General features: G+C 46.0%; 1 protein-coding gene across 18 annotated transcripts in view; it reads right to left on the bottom strand.

Moving 5' to 3' along the window:
• ZNF331 (zinc finger protein 331) overlaps positions 1-18,103 on the bottom strand; it is a 73,954-nt gene that overhangs the window by 9,972 nt on the left and 45,879 nt on the right. For 9 of the 18 annotated variants that reach the window (XM_054538291.2, XM_054538290.2, XM_054538289.2 and 6 more), the window contains 1 exon segment: positions 859-942. In XM_054538291.2, the coding sequence (XP_054394266.2) occupies positions 859-867 (9 nt within the window). In that variant the 5' untranslated portion in view covers positions 868-942. 18 annotated transcript variants of the gene reach the window in all.

The raw sequence follows: 18,103 nt of genomic DNA, 5'->3' as shown, positions 1-18,103 counted from the left end.
GCTCTGTTGCCGAGGCTGGAGTGCAGTGGCATGATCTTGGCTCACTGCAACCTCCATCTCCTGGGTTCAAGCAATTCTCCTGCCTCAGCCTACCAAGTAGCTGGGATTATGGACACATGCCACCATACCCTGCTAATTTTGGTATTTTTAGTACAGATGAGGTTTTACCATGTTGGTCAGGCTGGTTTTGAACTCCTGACCACAAGTGATCCACCCAGCAGGGCCTCCCAAAGTGCTGTGATTACAGGTGTGAGCCACCATGCCTGGCTCCCTGTTCCCGATTTAGAGGATAAGGAAGTCAGATGATTTAGAATCATCTTGTGGTCTGAGAGATCCATTCAATAATAAAATTTATCCCCCAGTTTCCCTGGCAGGAACATGACCTCTGTTCAAAGGTCCTAATCACAGCCCCATCCCCTTCCAAAAGTCCCATAAAGCTTGGGATCTGAGCACATACTAAGACAGACCAGCGAATATGAACATTCCCTCTTATCTACGCAGAAAACATGATCAGTGGAGGATTTGTTTCTCATGTGGTCAAATGGGACCAACATATCTAACTCATCAAACCACGGACTTGACTTAAATATTTCCCTCAAAGGACTTTGCTACTTCACTGCTCCAACATTATCCTTGCCAAAAAAGGGAGCAAATAGGAGATACTTAATCACTTGCTCAGTGATTTCCCAAAAAGGCAGACACGGAGCTACGTGGCATTATCATTCACTGGAATAGAAAGAACTGGGAAATGGGTAATTATAAAGAGCTTGACTAGATAAAAGGCTTCAGATAATTCACAAGCAGATGCACAAAACGCAAATATCATAGCTCAAGAAGGAAAGAGAAATATACACTTACCTGGGCCATTGTTTTAGAATTGAAGAACTGATCAGTCTTCTTGGGGTTTCCACTGAAGAAGACACAAATTCTGAGAGGCTAGAGCTAGGGGTGGAAAAAAAAGAGATTAAAACCAGGTGCACCCGGGGTCCCCATAGTGATGTCATATGACCTTCTGGCTCCTCTGTCTTGGCTTCCCAACACAAACACATAACCGTGACATATCTGGGAAAGGTGAAGAGTATCATGGATCAGGCCGGGCACAGTGGCTCCCGCTTATAATCCCAGCACTTTGGGAGGCTGAGGAGGGTGGATCACAAGGTTAGGAGATTGAGACCATCTTGGCTAACACGGTGAAACCCTGTCTCTACTAAAAATACAAAAAATTAGCCGGATGTGGTGGCACGTGCCTGTAGTCCCAGCTACTTGGGAGGCTGAGGCAGGGGAATCGCTTGAACCCGGGAGGCGGAGGTTGCAGTGAGCTGAGACTGCGTCACTGCACTCCAGCCTGGTGACAGAGCAAGATTCTGTCTCAAAAAAAAAAAAAAAAAAAAAAAAGAGTATCATGGATCAAACCTAAACCAAGCTCTCAATGAAACCTCAAGAAACCTAGCTGCACGCAGCAGAGGAGGCTTTACTTTTTTTTTTTTTGCCTCGAAGACAGGCCCAGACAATTTAACAGGACGGCTTCATTTCTGGCCAGCTCCCTGTCGGGGACGGATGGGTGGGATGTAGTAAAGAATGTGGACTTGCCTAAAAAGTGGTCTGGCCTTTGCCCTCTGGTGCTGAAAGGTAATCTGTATTACCTCTAAGAGGAATGTCTTTGTTTCTGATGGGGGCTTGCTACGCCAGAAATACTAATCAAGAGATTCAGGATAGGAGCTTTCGGTCATGCACTATCAGCTGACCTGGACACTGAGATTAACCATGTAGACAATTAATCAACCAACCAGTCAATCATGTCTACATGCTGAAGCCCCAATAAAAACTTCCAACATCAGAGCTTTGGTGAGCTTCTCTAGTTGGCGATAGTTGGTGCCTGTTGTCACACATCAAAGACAGCAGAGTAATGAGTCCTGACTCCACAGGGAGAGGACACCAGAAGCTCTGTGTCTGGAACCCTCCTGGACTTCAACTTACGTACTTCTTTTTTTTTTTTTTGAACGGAGTCTCGCTCTGTTGCCCAAGCTGGAGTGCAGTGGCATGATCTCGGCCTACCACAACCTCTGCCTCCCGGGTTCAAGCGATTCTCCTGCCTCAGCCTCCTGAGTAGCTGGGACTATAGGCACACGCCACCATGCCCAGCTAATTTTTGTATTTTTAGTAGAGATGGAGTTTCACCATGTTGGCCAGGCTGGTCTCAAACTCCCGACCTCATGATCTGCCGTCCTTGGCCTCCCAAAGGGTTAGGGTTACGGGCATGAGCCACCACACCTGGCCACGTACTTCTTTCCTTGGGTGATGACAATCTGTATCCTTTCCTTGTAATAAACTGTAACCATAAGCATAACATCTCTCAGTGAATTCTGTGGGTCCTTTTAGTGAATAGTTTTTTTGTTTGTTTGTTTTTTGTTTTTAAGACAGGGTCTCACTCTCATCCAGGCTGGAGTGCAGTAGTACAATCTCAACTCACTGCAGCCTTGACTTCCTGGGCTCAAGCAATCCTCCCACCTCAGCCTCCCGAGTAGGTGGGATTACAGGTTGCGCCACTGCACTTGGCTAATTTTTTTTTTTTGTAGAGATTGCGTCTCACTATATTTCCCAGGCTGGTCTTGAACTCCTGGCCTCAAGTGATCTTCCCATCTTAGCTTCCCAAGGTGCTGGGATCATAGGCATGAGTCAGCATGCCTGGCTCTAGTGAACTGTTGAACCTAAGGGTGGTTTGAGGAATCCCCCCCAATCTTGCAGTGGTGTCAGAAGTGAGGGTGGTCTTCTATGCAGACTGTGCCCATGAGCCTCATAGATTAGCTAACTCTGGACGGGGGGATTGTGATCTAGGATCAGACAGCAGGTGCTTAGAGTATTTAGTCTCATTCTGAGCCTACCCTGGTCCCTTCAGACAAGCTTCCAGGGTGAACAGGGACTGTATTATCCAAACTTGGGCCTCTTCTGGCCTCTAGATTGGGTGATGTTACTCAAAATATGGCAGGTGGACAAGAAACTGCTCAGGTAATACACAGAACTTTTTTTTTTTTTTTTTTTTTTTGTATACCAGAGGTGATATCTGAGAGCACTTTTGAGTCCAGAAAAGCTGACAGCATAATTACACACAGAATATCAAAGCAAAATAGTAAATGATTACTGAATTTTAAGTTAGAAAGCTATTTAAAGACATGAGAGATATTTCAGACATACTCTCAGTAGAAAAGTTAGGTTACCAAAACAGAATGACACAATAACATTTGTAAAATTCCATATATAAAAATACACACACACGCATCTGTCTGTATATACACATACACATGTATATATACGGAGAGAGAGGGAGAGGAGGAGAGCGGGAAGGAGGGAATGCAGAACCATACACGCTGACAAACCAACCCTAAGATATCAGTAGAAAAATATATAAAATAGAGATATAAAAACAGAGAAACAGAAAGTAGAGAAACGGAAAGAAAAAGTCCAGGAAGTTCTACGACCCCTTACGCAGAACAGTTAACACAGTGAACTGGAAACTGCCATCCTTAGGCTGCTCGCAACACTGGCCCATGGCGTCTGAAAATCAGATCCGGGTGTTCTCACTCTTCTTTCACATGTAAGAGTGGCTCGCTGCGCCTAAACTGAGCCTGGTTCCCTACTAACCTGTCCTATGCAACCTCTCCCTCTGCTGATTTTGCTTTGTATCCCTTCACTGGAATAATCAGTATAAACGATGTGGTTTACACGGAACCCTTGGTTTCCTCCGGGAGTCCAGAAGATTCAGATTGTGCAAGGCAGTGTGTGCATGAACCCTGATCAAAACCTTGCCCTACCATACAAAAATCAGCTGGGCCTGGTGGCGGGCGCCTGTAATCCCAGCTACTTGGGAGGCTGAGGCAGGAGAATCACTTGGACCCAGGCGGCAGAGGTTGCAGTGAGCCGAGATCGTGCCACTTCACTCCAGCCCGGGCGAAAGAGCAAAACTCCGACCCAAAACCAAACCAAACCAAACCTTGCACCACCAGACTCTGGTGAGCTTCCCTGGTTGATAATATGGAACAGGTGTTGTCACAATGTGATGCTGGATGAGCCAGGCACATCCGGTGTGATGCCCCTGGGAGAGGACTGAGGAAGAGGGAGCCTGGTTCCCTGCTAACCTGTCCTATGCAACCTCTCCCTCGGCTGGTTTTGCTTTGTATCCCTTCACTGGAATAAATCGGTCATGAGTAGGTCTAGATGGTGAGTCCTGTTGAGTCCATCTAGAGAAACAAGGAACCTGATGGTCTTGACAACTCCTGACACACCCCGTGATCTTGAGTGTCTTCATTTAAGTGCACCTATTTGTTGCAACAAAAGGCACGCATTCCCTTATCAAATATAAATGTGTAATGATTTGAAATGTAGTCAATTAGACTCTCCAAAGACAAAGAAGGTTTCTTTTTTTTCTTAAAAGTCTACTCCTAGCCATGGTGGCTCACTCCTGTAATCCCAGCACTTTGGGAGGCTGAGGCGGGCAGATCACCTGAGGTCAGGAGTTTGAGACCAGCCTGGCCAACATGGCGAAACTCCATCTCTACTAGAAAAATACAAATATTAGCTAGGTGTGGTGGTGCGTGCCTGTAATCCCAGCTACTCAGGAAGCTGAGGCACAAGAATTGCTTGAAACCAGGAGGTGGAGTTTCCAGTGAGCCCAGATCGTGCCACTGCACTCCAGCCTGGGTAACAGACTGAGACTCTGTCTCAAAAAGAAAAAAAATAAAAATAAAAAAGGATAAAGGACAAAAAAGGCCAGACATAGTGGTTCACACTTGTAATGCCAACACTGTGCTTTGTGGGGCCACAGTGGGAGGACTGCTTGAAGCCAGGAGTCTGAGACCAGCCTGGGCAACATAACAAGACCCCATCTCTACCAAAAATTAAAAAAGGAAAAAAATTACATAAGGTATAAAGTCTAGAAAATAAATTCCATTTATCCCAACAAAGAGTCAGTATATTCAGAATTACCTGGTCATGAATTATCAGTGGCTGTCCACAGAATGATGTCCCCTTCCTGGCACCTCTCTGAGTGTGGAACCTGGAATTCTCCACCGGCCTTGACCACAGGCTGCCTTGAGCTTCTTCTATTTAGTTTCCCTTGCTGGATTATAAACACTGTACAGGCAGCAGCTGAGCCCACTGAATGAGACTCTCATTCCAAGTACTAATAGCCACAGCATCTGGCATATTGCAGGCACTGAACAAATGTCTAATTTTGACTCAAAATTCCACATTCTGGAATTTATGACAAGGAAATAGCTATAGTAGTATATGAATGCATGCCTAAGAATGTCCAAAAAATCAGTTTTTTCTGGGAAAGATTGTCTTTTAAACTGAGATAAATGTAGATACACATGTAGTTATAAAAAATACTAGACAGTGGTCTTTTGTGCCCTTGGCCTGATTTATGCCGACTGTGACACCTTGCAAAGTAACAGTAAAACATCACAACCAGGACAATGACAACAACCCATGGATCTTATCCAGATTTTCCAGCAGATAATGTTTAAAAATGAAAACAATTGAAATATCTCATAGTAGAGAACACGTACATAAATAATGTTATATAATGATATGGAATACATTTACTAATGATATTGATGCAGATTAATTGAGAAAAAATTTGTGATGAATTACCAAGGGAAGAAGGTAGATTTAAAAAAATTATGGATACTCCGGGCGCGGTGGCTCATGCCTGTAATCCCAGCACTTAGGAAGGCCAAGGCGGGTGGATCACTTGAGGTCAGGAGTTCCAAAACCAGCCTGGCCAACATAGCAAAACCCTGTCTCTACTAAAAATACAAAAATTAGCCGGGCATGGTGGCACATGCCTGTAATCCCAGCTTCTTGGGAGGCTGAGGCGGGAGAATCGCTGGGACCCGGGAGGCGGAGACTGCAGTGAGCCGAGATCGCATCACTGTACTCCAGTCTTGGCAACAGAGCAAGACTCCATCTCAAAAAAATAAAATAAAAAGGTACGTATAATCTGGACAGAGATGTTTTGGTGAAATTAAGGACACAGGCTTGGATGAACTGGCCCAGGTCAGAAATAGAGGAGGTCAAAACTCCTGTGCTAATCAGTAGTGGGATGGTACCTGTGAATAGCCACTGTATTGCAGCCTGGGCAACAGAGTGAGACTCTGTCTCAAAAAAAAAGAACACAGGCTCTGTGGTCTTCTTCTTTTTTTTTTTTTTGAGATGAAGTCTCGCTCTGTCGCCAGGCTGGAGTGCAACAGTGTGATCTCGGGTCACTGCAACCTCTCCCTCCCGGGTCCAAGCCATTCTCCTGCCTCAGCTTCCCGAGTAGCTGGGACTACAGGTGCGCTACCATGCCCAGCTAATTTTTGTATTTTTAGTAGAGATGGGTTTTGCCACCGCACCCGGCAGCTCTGTGGTCTTTCAGGATGCAAACCTGAGCTCTGACGATTACTAACCTCACAGTGTCGGTTTCCTCACTGGTAAAGCTGGAATAAAAATACCACAAGGTATGATTGTGGTATGACTGCATGAACTATTAACTAAGATAATCTATCTACAACACGCAGTAATACACAACAATTATTTAATGTAAATTAGCTGTTATTATTGAAGATCAACATTATACATCTCAAATTTTATAAAATAAAGTCTGCTTTTTTTTACTTACATTAAAATATATTTCTCAAACCAGTTGCCAATATAATGAATGCAAACTAAAAACAATTTTCAGAGCTTAATGTGTGAAGAATGAAATTCTGTTCATTAGCAAAACTAGCAATAAAGATTCTAAGACACATTTAGGGAAATGTTGCCTCTCCACCAGTAAGGAGAGAAAAGAGACATGATTCTGCATTAAAAAATCCAGCTTGGTCAGCTGGGTGCGGTGGCTCACACCTGTAATCCCAGTACTTTGGGAGGCGGAGGTGGGTGGATTATGAGGTCAGGAGTTCAAGACCAGCCTGCCCAACATGGTGAAACCCCATCTCTACTAAAAATACAAAAATTAGCTGAGTGTGGTGGTACAAGCCTGTAATCCCAGCTTCTTGGGAGGCTGAGGCAGGAGAATCGCTTGAACCCGGGAGGTGGAGGTTGCAGTGAGCCGAGATCGTGCCCTTGCACTCCAGCCTGGATGACAGAGCAAGACTCCTCCTCGGGGGCGGGGGGCGGGGGGGTATGGAATCCAGCTTACAGAACCTATTCTGAGAAGTTCTGAGAAGATGCCAACTTGCAAACATTAGCAAGAGGGTGAATCTGGTTTTTTTTTTTTTTTTTTTTTTTTTTTTTTTTAGAGACAGTCTCACTCTGTCGCTGAGGCTGGAGTACAGTGGTGTCATCTCGACTCACTGCGACCTCCGCCTCCCGAGTTCAAGTGATTCTCCTGCCTCAGTCTCCCGAGTAGCTGGGATTACAGGCATGCGTCGCCATGCCCGGCTATTTTTTGTATTTTTAGTAGAGATGGGGTTTCACCATGTTAGCCAGGCTGGTCTCGAACTCCTGACCTCAGGTGATCCACCCGCCTTGGCCTCCCAAAGTACTGGGATTACAGGCATAAGCCACTGCACCCGGCGTGAATCTTGTGTTCTATGTGAAATGGAAGATACATGTGAACATTTTTAACTATTGCCATCTTATCACCTTATTATTTTATCTTGCAAATGTTACTTATACAGTCTTTATTTGTTACTTGTATCTATAACCTTGCTAATGTTACCCAGAAAGTCCATATTTGTAAGACACCTGATGATTACTTAGAATTTATCAGTGATTACTGTCATGTTCTGGGAAAGAAACATTACAATTCTAGAATCTCTAGTTATTTTATCTTATTTTTTGAGACAGAGTCTTGTTCTGTCATCCAGGCTGGAATGCTGTGGCACAATCTCGGCTCACTGCAACCTCCACCTCCCAGGTTCAAGCAATTCTCCTGCCTCAGCCTCCCAAGTACCTGGGATTACAGGTGCACGCCACCACGCCTGCCTAATTTTTGTATTTTTTGTAGAGACGGGGTTTCACCATGTTGGCCAGGCTGGTTTCGAACTCCTGACCTCAGGTGATCTACCTGCCTCAGCCTCCCAAAGTGCTAGGATTACAGGCACAAGCCATTGCGCCCGGCCTTCTAGTTTTTTTTTGAGATGGTCTCACTCTTTCACCCAGGCTGGAGGGCAGTGGTGGGATCACAGCTCATTGCAGCCTTAACCTCCTGGGCTGAAGGGATCCTCTCACTTCAGCTTCCTAAGTAGCTAGGACCACAGGCACACACCACCACGCCTGGCTAATTTTTTAAATTTTTGGAGAGATGAGGTCTCACTATGTTGCTCAGGTTGGTCTCAAACTCCTGGCCTCAAGAAATCATTCCACCTTAGGATCTTTAATTTTAAAGGCTGTCTTTCTTGATAATTTGCTGCTATAGATTAGATTTAAAACTACATTTAAAGAGTCTCTGGAGTAGTCACGTGATTAATTAGCAAAATTCCATGCTCCAGAAAGAAAACACATACATGCTTAAAGGCAAAAAGGAGGACTAGAAACATTAATTACAAAAACGAGGACTAGAAACAGTAATTACCTCTGGATTGCACAATTATGGGTAATTTAGAGAGTTTTCTCTAAGAGCTCCTTAGGGACTAATTTTTTTTCCCCCTGCAGGCCTGCATTAATCCCATTATAACGAGATAGTCCCATATTAAAAGAAAATGCCAAACACAAACATAGTTATGGGGGAGCAGGCACACTGTAGTCATTAAGGAAACTCTGAATGGATAGGCCTGCCTCTCATATGTGTGTATGTGTGTACATATATTTTGAGACAGGGTCTCACTCTGTCGCCATTGGAGTACAGTGGCGTGAACCCAGCTTACTGCAGCTTTGATCTCCTGGGTTCAAGTGATCTTCCCACCTCAGCGTTCCTAGTAGCTGGGACCACAGTTGTGCATTACCATGCCTGGCTAACTTTTGTTATTTTTGTAGAGGTGGGATCTTGCCATTTTGCCCACCTCTCAAATGTGTCTCTATGGTAATTCCAGTACTTTCAAATATGTTACCTTGTATGGCAAAGGAAAATTAAGGTGCAGATGGACTTAAAATGGCTAATCGGCTGCCTCTAAGATATGGAAGATTCTCTTGACTTATAGAAGCAAGCGCAATGTAATGACCAGAGTCCTTAAACTTGGAGGAGGAGCGTCAGAGTGATGTGACGGAAAAAGGGCCTGTCTTTTTAGGCTTTGGTGATGGAAGAAGGGGTCACGAACTAAGGAGTGTGGGCGGCGTCTAGGAGCAAGCAAAAGCAAGGACACAGAATATCTCCTACAGCCTCCAACACCCTGATTTTAGCCCGGTGAGACCCACTTCAGACTTCTGACCTCTATGACAGTAAGATAATACATTTGTGTTGTACTAAGCTAATAATCTAGTCATTTGTTAAAACAGCAAAAATAAACGGACACAAGGCCTAATACTGAAAAAGTAGTGTCACTGAAACAGGCATAACCTTCCTGTTATGGAGCATCCTTTCACTGTGTCTCAGTAATACAATCAGACCTTGTGATATAATTGTGTGTATGTTTGTGTACATGTGTGTCTATCTGTGGGTGTGTATGTGTTATATATATGGTGTGTATATATATGTGTATGATATGTATGTGTGTGTATATGGTGTGGGTGTATATATATATGTGCATATATATGGTGTGTGTATATATGTGTGTGCATGGTGTGTGTGTATATATGGTGTGGATGTGCATATATATGTGTGTATATATATATGGTATGTGTATATGTGTGTGTGTGTGTGTATGGTGTGGGTATATATATGTGTGTATATATGCGTGTGTATGGTGTGTATATGTAGGTGTGTATATGTTTGTACATATGAGGGATGCATGTGTATGGGGTGTGTGTGCATTTATGTGTGTGTGTATATATATGGTGTGTGTATATATGTGTGTATGTATGTGTGTATGGTGTGTATGTATGTGTATGGTGTGGGTGTGTGTGTGTATATATATGTGTGTATGGCATGTGTGTGTATATGCTTGTGTGTGTATGGTATATGTGTATATGTGTGTATATGTATATACGTGTGTTATGGTGTGTATATATGTGCGTGTATATGTGTGTATATACGTATGTGTATATGTATGTATATATGGGGTATGTGTGTGCATGTGTGTATGGTGTGTATATGTGTGTATATATGTAGGTGTGTATATCTGTGTATATATGGGGTGTGTATATGTGTGTATGGTTTTTGTATGTGTGTACATATGTAGCTGTGTATATAGGGGATGTGTGTGTATATGTGTGTATATACGGGGTATGTGTGTGTACATGTGTGAATGATGCGTATATATGTGTGTATATACGTAGGTGTGTATATGTGTGTATATATGGGGTGTGTGTATGTGTGTGTATATATGGGGTGTGTATATATGTAGGTGTGTATATATGCATATATATGGTGTGTGTGCATGTGTGTATGGTGTGTATATATGTAGGTGTGTATATATGTATATATGGTGTGTGTGTACGATGTGTATATATGTGTGTGTATATATGTAGGTGTGTATGTGTATATATGGGGTATGTGTGTGTATATGTGTCTATGGTGTGTATATATGTGTCTCTATATGTAGGTGTGTATATGTGTGTATATATAGGGTGTGTTTGTATATGTATGGTGTGTATATATGTAGGTGTGTATATGTGTGTGTATATGGGGTTTGTGTGTATGTATGGTGTGTATATGTGTGTCTCTATATGTAGGTGTGTATATGTGTGTGTATATGGGGTGTGTTTGTATATGTATAGTGTGTATATATGTGTGTGTGTATATATGTAGGTATGTATATGTGTGTATATATGGGGTATGTGTGTGTATATGTGTGTATGGTGTGTATATATGTGTGTCTCTATATGTAGGTGTGTATATGTGTGTGTATATGGTGTGTGTTTGTATATGTGTGTATGGTGTGTATATATGTGTGTGTATATATGTAGGTGTGTATATGTGTGTATATATGGGGGGTATGTGTATATGTGTGTATGATGTGCATATATGTAGGTGCCTATATGTGTGTATATATGGGGTATGTGTGTGTCTGTATGTTCCTGTCCATGGCTCCTGGCTCATAATTCCATAACCCTTGGTACAATCTTCACGTTAGGGCACTTTCAGCCTCAGAAGCAGGCCTCGGGAAGCAGAATCTCCCTCTCTCTCTCATCTTCTCTCGCCCTCCTTTCACCTGCCCAAAGCAGGACTCTCACTCCAGAGAGGGTCCTGCCCTGTGCCTGTAGGAAGGAATGCTGCACTGAGAGGCCAAGAAGAATCTGAACAGACGGGCCTTGAGTTTCCCCACTCAGTCTATTAGCATTAGATCAACTCTTATTTGTCCAATCACGTTTCAACACATTCGTGCATGCTTCAGTCACACCTATCCAATGAAGTCTCCATAAAAGGCCTAAGAAGACAGGGTGAGGAGAGCTTCTGGACAGCTGAACAAGAGGTGGCTGTTAGGAAGGTACAAAAGAACTCTGAAAAGGTGGCGCACCCCAATTCTACGGGAACAGAAGCTCCTGTGCTTGGGACTCTTCCAACCCTAGCCCTACATCTCTTCATCTGGCTGTTCATTGGTATCCTTTAAAATATCCTTCGTAATAAACGGGTATATGTGTTTCCCTGAATTCTGAGTCAATCAAATACACTAATGGAAGCCAAAGAGTATAAGAACCCCAACCTGTAGAGGGTTGGCAAGATGTCCCAGAGGCCTGGTCTTGTGGCAAGTGGGGCAGAGTGGGACAGTCTTGCTTACAACCTGTGGAATCTGATGCCATCTCCAGGTAGACGGTGTCAGAACTGAACTGCAGGACATCCAGCTGATGTCCACTACAGCTTGCTTCTCCCCACATATTTAGTCACAAAGCTTTTTTTTTTTTTGAGACAGAGTCTCGTTCTGTCACCCAGGCTGGAGTGCGGTGGCGTGATCTCAGCTCATCACAGGTTCAGAGCTTCCCAGGTTCAAGCGATTCTCCTGCCTCAGCCTCCTGAGTAGCTGGGATTACAGGCATGCGCCACCACACCCAGCTAATTTTTATATTTTTAGTACAGACAGGGTTACGCCATTCTGGCCAGGCTGGTTTCGAACTCCTGGCCTCAAGTGATCTACCCGCCTCGGCCTCCTAAAGTCCTGGGATTACAGGTGTGGGCCACCGCACCCGGCCAAGTCACAAAGTTTTCTGTGTTGATTATTGTTGTGGTGTGACAGAAGAAAAATGAATTGGTTTTGTACACACTGACCCTGAGCACAATACTGTACCTTAATAGCCTCTGAAGATACCTGATAAACTAAGTATTTTACTCCTCCCCAGATTCCTATATTGAAATTCTGTTCCCCAATGTGATGGTATTAAGACGTGAGGCCTTTGGAAGGTGATTAGGACATGAGGGAGGAGTGCTCAGGAATAGGATTAGTGCCTTATAAAAAGGATCCCAGAGAGCTCTCAGCTCCCTTTCACCATGTGTGGACATGGCACGAGGGTGGTCACCTGAAACCTGGAAGAAGGCCTCACCGGAACCTGCTTGCACTGGCACCCTGGTCTCAGACTTCCAGCCTCCAGAACTGTGAGAAATACATGCTTGCTGTGGCCGGACACGGTGGGTGATGCCTGTAACCCCAGCACTTTGGGAGGTGGAAATGGGAGGACTGCTTGAGCTCAGGAGTCTGATACCAGCCTGGACAACATGGCAAGGCCCTGTCTCTACAAAATATTAAAAAATTGGCTGGGTGCGGCGCCTCACGCCTGTAATCCCAGCACTTTGGGAGGCCGAGGCAGGCAGATTGCTTGAGCTGAGGAGTTCACAACCAGCCTGGGCAACATGGTGAAACACTGTACCTACCAAAAAAAAAAAAAAAAAAAGAAAGAGCCAGGTGTGGTGGCTCACACCTGTAGTCCCAGCTACTCAGAAGGCTGAGGTGGGAGGATTGCTTGAGCCCAGAAAGCAGAGGTTGAAGTGAGCCGAGATCGTGCCACTGCACTCCAACCTGGATGACAAAGCGAGACCCCGTCTCAAAATAAAAATAAGAATATACAGCCACATGTGGTGGCACACACCAGTAGCCCCAGCTACTTGGGAGGCTGGGGTGGGAAGACTGCTTGAGCCCAGGGGGCTGAGGTTGCAGTAAGCTATGATCACACCACCGCACTCCAGCCTGGATGACAGAGTGAGACCCTGTCTCAAAAACAAAACAAAAACAATAAAAAAGGCCCAACACGGTGGCTCACGTCTGTAATCCAAGCACTTTTTGAGGCCAAGGTGGGTGGACAGCTTGAGCTCATGAGATCAAGACCAGCCTGGGCAACATAGTGAGACCCTGTCTCTTAAAAAAAAAAAAAAAAGTTTGCCCTTTTAGTCACACAGTCTATGGTACTTTGTTATAACAGACTGAATCAACTAAGACAAGAATTAAGAGGTGTGTGCAAAATAGACAAGAGACAGTTTAGTACCGAGAATGTGCTTAATAAATGTGACCAGGCTCCTCTCTTCCTTCACTGAATAATCAATTGTCATGTTGGATAGGATATTTACAAAATGTCTAATTCAATGGGATTTCCTTTTTTTTTTTTTAGAGATGGAGTCTCACTGTGTCACCCAGGCTGGAGTGCAGTGGCACAGTCTCGGCTCACTGCACTCCGCCTCCTGGGTTCATGCCATTCTCCTGCCTCAGCCTCCCGAGTAGCTGGGACTACAGGTGCCCGCCACCACGCCCGGCTAATTTTTGTATTTTCAGTAGAGACGGGGTTTCACCGTGTTAGCCAGGATGGTCTCAATCTCCTGACCTTGTAGTTTGCCCACCTTGGCCTCCCAAAGTGCTGGGATTACAGGCGTGAGCCACTGCGCCCGCCGACTAAGTCTTATAAACACATATGATTTAATAAAAAAAAAAAAAAGATACTCATCTGACCTAAGATGTGTAACAATTCGTCTTCCTCCTCGGAGATGCTTTTTCTGAAGGTTGCTGGCCTGAGGGAAATAGAACCAGAAGGGTAACACCTGCCATACCTAATAAAACCAATGAGAAATACGAGGCCCCGAGATGGGAGTTTCTGGGAGATTCCTGAAGAGCACGCTGTGGTGACTGAGACGATGAAGCGTGGAGCTGCCCCTCTCCCTGTCTCCCACATCAGGGACGTGTCCCTCTACAGGAGGAATTCTACTCCTGAGGCCACCGTCTCCTGCCACCCAGGCGCCCTGAGTGGAGAGCACTTCTGGCTCTGAAAGCGTCACCTCATGGCTGTTTCTGCCTTCTTGTTGGTGAATTTCCTGGCAGGGCTCAGGCACTCCCGTCCTTCCGCGGCCCTTGTTCTCAGGCAGGTACCGCTTGGTTAGGAGGTGAAGGCAGGGGAAGCAGCAGAGACGCTGGAGCTACAGGTTGTGCTGTCACACACACCTGCGTCACCCAGAAGGCCCGATCACCCATCCCAGCACAGAGAAGCTGGAGCTACAGGTTGTGCTATCACACACACCTGCATCACCCAGAAGGCCCGATCACCCATCCCAGCACAGAGAAGCTGGAGCTACAGGTTGTGCTATCACACACACCTGCATCACCCAGAAGGCCCGATCACCCATCCCAGCACAGAGACGCTGGAGCTACAGGTTGTGCTGTCACACACACCTGCATCACCCAGAAGGCCCGATCACCCATCCCAGCACAGAGAAGCTGGAGCTACAGGTTGTGCTGTCACACACACCTGCATCACCCAGAAGGCCCGATCACCCATCCCAGCACAGAGACGCTGGAGCTACAGCTTGTGCTGTGACAACACCTGCGTCACCCAGAAGGCCCGATCACCCATCCCAGCACAGAGAAGCTGGAGCTACAGGTTGTGCTGTCACACACACCTGCGTCACCCAGAAGGCCCGATCACCCATCCCAGCACAGAGACGCTGGAGCTACAGGTTGTGCTGTGACACACACCTGCGTCACCCAGAAGGCCGATCAACCATCCCAGCACAAGCCTGTACGGACAGCTCAGCCTCACCACAGCACACACTGTCCTGAGACACATCTGCGCCCCTCATACCCACTAACGCCCAGCACGGCCACGCTGCCGGCCCCGCCACTCCACACAGTGCAAAGGCACATCCGTGGGTCACGGAGACCCGTCCTGATCGCCGCCCCCACATATCCCCCGGAGCGCACCTCACAGAACAGAGTTCCGGGGACGCACTGCCGAGATTCACAGGTGCGGGTTCCGTCGCCCCAAAGCCTCGGGAGCACCCCCGGCCCTAGTTATGGGGAGAGCCCGGATGCGTCACCCCACACTCTCTCCAGCAAGTGCGTCACCGCTAGAAGCTCCGTGCCCGTCTCCCCTCGGAGCCATGGGCGCCAATCTCACCTGCGCGGACTGGCGGAGACACAGCGGTTGCGTTACCGGTGCAGAAGCGCACCCAGCACGGCCCCCATCACCCCCAATGACGCTCGCGTGCACCCGTGTCACAGTTACGGGGGATAGAGCCACCGCGTCAGCCTCGCACTCCCACGCAAGTGCGTCACACAGTCGGTCCCGCCACCCATGGAGGCCAGCGCGCATGCGCACCCCGGACTCCGGAGGGGCCTCGCGCACCCAGCGGCCGGAGCGCGCGGGCAGCAGCAGAGCCGACACGCATGTGCGTGCACACAGATCCTGACACGCATGTACACCCAGACCGCGACACGCACGTGTACGTGCACACTGACCCCCCAACGCATGTGTGTGGCCAGACCTTGATCCGCATGTGCGACCAGACCCCGACACACATGTGCGCGTGCACAGACGCTGACACATGAACACACTGACACGCGTGCGCGCACCCTTCCCACTCCTTCCTTCTTTGGCCTCTCCCGAAGCCACAGGCGCACTTGGCGGTCCCCCTACCCCCATGCTTGGCGCGCACCCCTGGGTTCCTCCTAGGAAGCGAATGCCCTACTCAGGCCCAAACACACAGGGGCTTCGGGAAGGAGTGAGAAGGCTTGAGGAGGGCGATGTCTGGGGAAACCAGAGCCCCAAGCCCCGTGTCCCAGCATGCAGCACCTTAAGTTCCTGGGGGGCCTCTGGGAAACGTAGTCTGGGACGGTCCCAGGCAGGGGCCTCAGGGCGCGTTCCAGGCAGACGGCCCCACACTGAGTCCATCTTGCTCCCTGCAGACGCCCCTTCCCGGCTGGGAGAGGGGCTGTGTCACCCCAGCTGGGAGCCCGTCTGGCCTCTCAGTGGGGTGATGCCGGGCGAGCCATGGCTGTCATCAGAAGGGTATCCTCTCCTAGCCCCTCTGGAGCATCACCTGGAATTCTCTGCAGGCCGCCAGCACAGGCTGCCCGAGGTGCTATTAGGTGTCTCTTGCTTGCTGGATTGTAAACAATGTACAGGCAGCAGTTATGCCCGGTTAGTCCCGCTCTCATTCCAAGTACTAATGTCACAGGGTCTATAGGATGTTGCAGGTACTTAACCACAGTCTCATTTTGACTCAAAATCCCACTTTTTAGAATTTATCCCAAGGAAATAGCTAGAGTAGTACACACATGTATGCCCAATATGTTCGGAGATTATCTTGTGTGTGTGAAAGTTTTTCTTTTAAATTGATACAACCGTAGATTCTTAGGTAGTTGTACACATAATACTGAGAAAGCCTATGTATCTTTGACCTGGTTACCCCAATTGGTAATTGTAGTATACAGTATAATATCACTGCCAGGACATTCACACTGACATCATCCATTGATGTTATGCAAATTTCAAGGCAGGAATTATTTATTTTATTTTATTTTTGAGATGGAGTTTCACTCTTGTTGCCCAGGCCAGGATTACAGGCATGAGCCACTGCACCCAGCCAAGACAGTAATTTTTAAAAATGAAAATCTTGCAGAAGATGGAGGAAAATATCACAGTAGAGTACAGAATAAATAAATTAGTCTGCTATATAATGGCATAAAATACATTTACTAATAGTGATACTGATTCATAGAAATTGAAAGAATGTATCATTAATTACTAAGAGAGGAAGGTAGGTTTGAAAGGGTATGTATAATTTGGGAGGAGATATTTTGGTGAAATTAAGAACATAGGCTCTATGTTCTTAATTTCTATAACTTTCAGAATGTGAATCTGAGCTCTAACAGTTATTAACTGCTGGTTTCCTCACTAGTAAAATTGGGATAATAATACTATAAGGTATGACTGTCTCAGCTATTAAATATCAGAATATCTAATACATACAGTAATATGTAAAGATTTTTTAAGTTTGTGGTTACTATTGAAGATCAGTAACATTACACTGATCCTGAATCCAGTTTTAAAAAAGAAACTCATCTGCTGTTTTTAATTTTTTTGAAACAGGGTCTTACTTTGTCACCCACGCTGGAGAGCAGTAGTGCAATCTCAACCATACTGCAACCTCTGCCTCCTAGGCTCAAGTCATCCTCCCACCTTAGCCTCCCAAGAGCTGGGACTACAGGTGCACGCCACCAAGTCTGGCTCGTTTTTGTAATTTTTTTTCTTTTTTTTTTTTTGGTAGAGACGGGGTCTCGCTATGCTGCCCAGGCTGGCCTTGAACTCCTGAGCTCAAGCGATCTGCCTCCTTGGCCTCCCAAAGTGCTGGGATTACAAGCAAGGGCCACTGCACCCGGCCTGCTGTTTTTTTCTTATGCTAAAATATGTACTTGTCAAACCAGCTGTCAATATAGCGAATGCTAACTAAAAAGAACTTTCAGAGCCTGATGTTAAGAATGAAATTTGTTTTGTTTAAGCACGTTAGGTAAAAAGATTCTAAGGAGGAAATGTTCCCTCTCACAAGCAAGTAGGGGAACAGAGAGACGATTCTGCATCAAAAATTGTGCTCAAATAATATGATCTTAGAAGATGCCAAACTGGGAACATTAGCAAGAGGATGAATCATGTGTTCCATGTGTTATAGGACATTTATGCAAACCATTTTAATTGTCATCGTACTCAATTTCACTGATCTTGGATTTGTTATTTGTATAGTGGGTATTTTTTACTTGTACATATAATCATGGAAATGTTACTTGTACAAGCAGATTTGTAAGGCAACAGGTGTCAGTGATTACTGTCGTGGTCT

The sequence above is a fragment of the Pongo abelii genome, chromosome 20 (genome assembly GCF_028885655.2).
Source record: "Pongo abelii isolate AG06213 chromosome 20, NHGRI_mPonAbe1-v2.0_pri, whole genome shotgun sequence".
Classification (NCBI taxonomy): domain Eukaryota; kingdom Metazoa; phylum Chordata; class Mammalia; order Primates; family Hominidae; genus Pongo; species Pongo abelii.
This window is presented reverse-complemented; position numbering and strand designations above follow the sequence as displayed.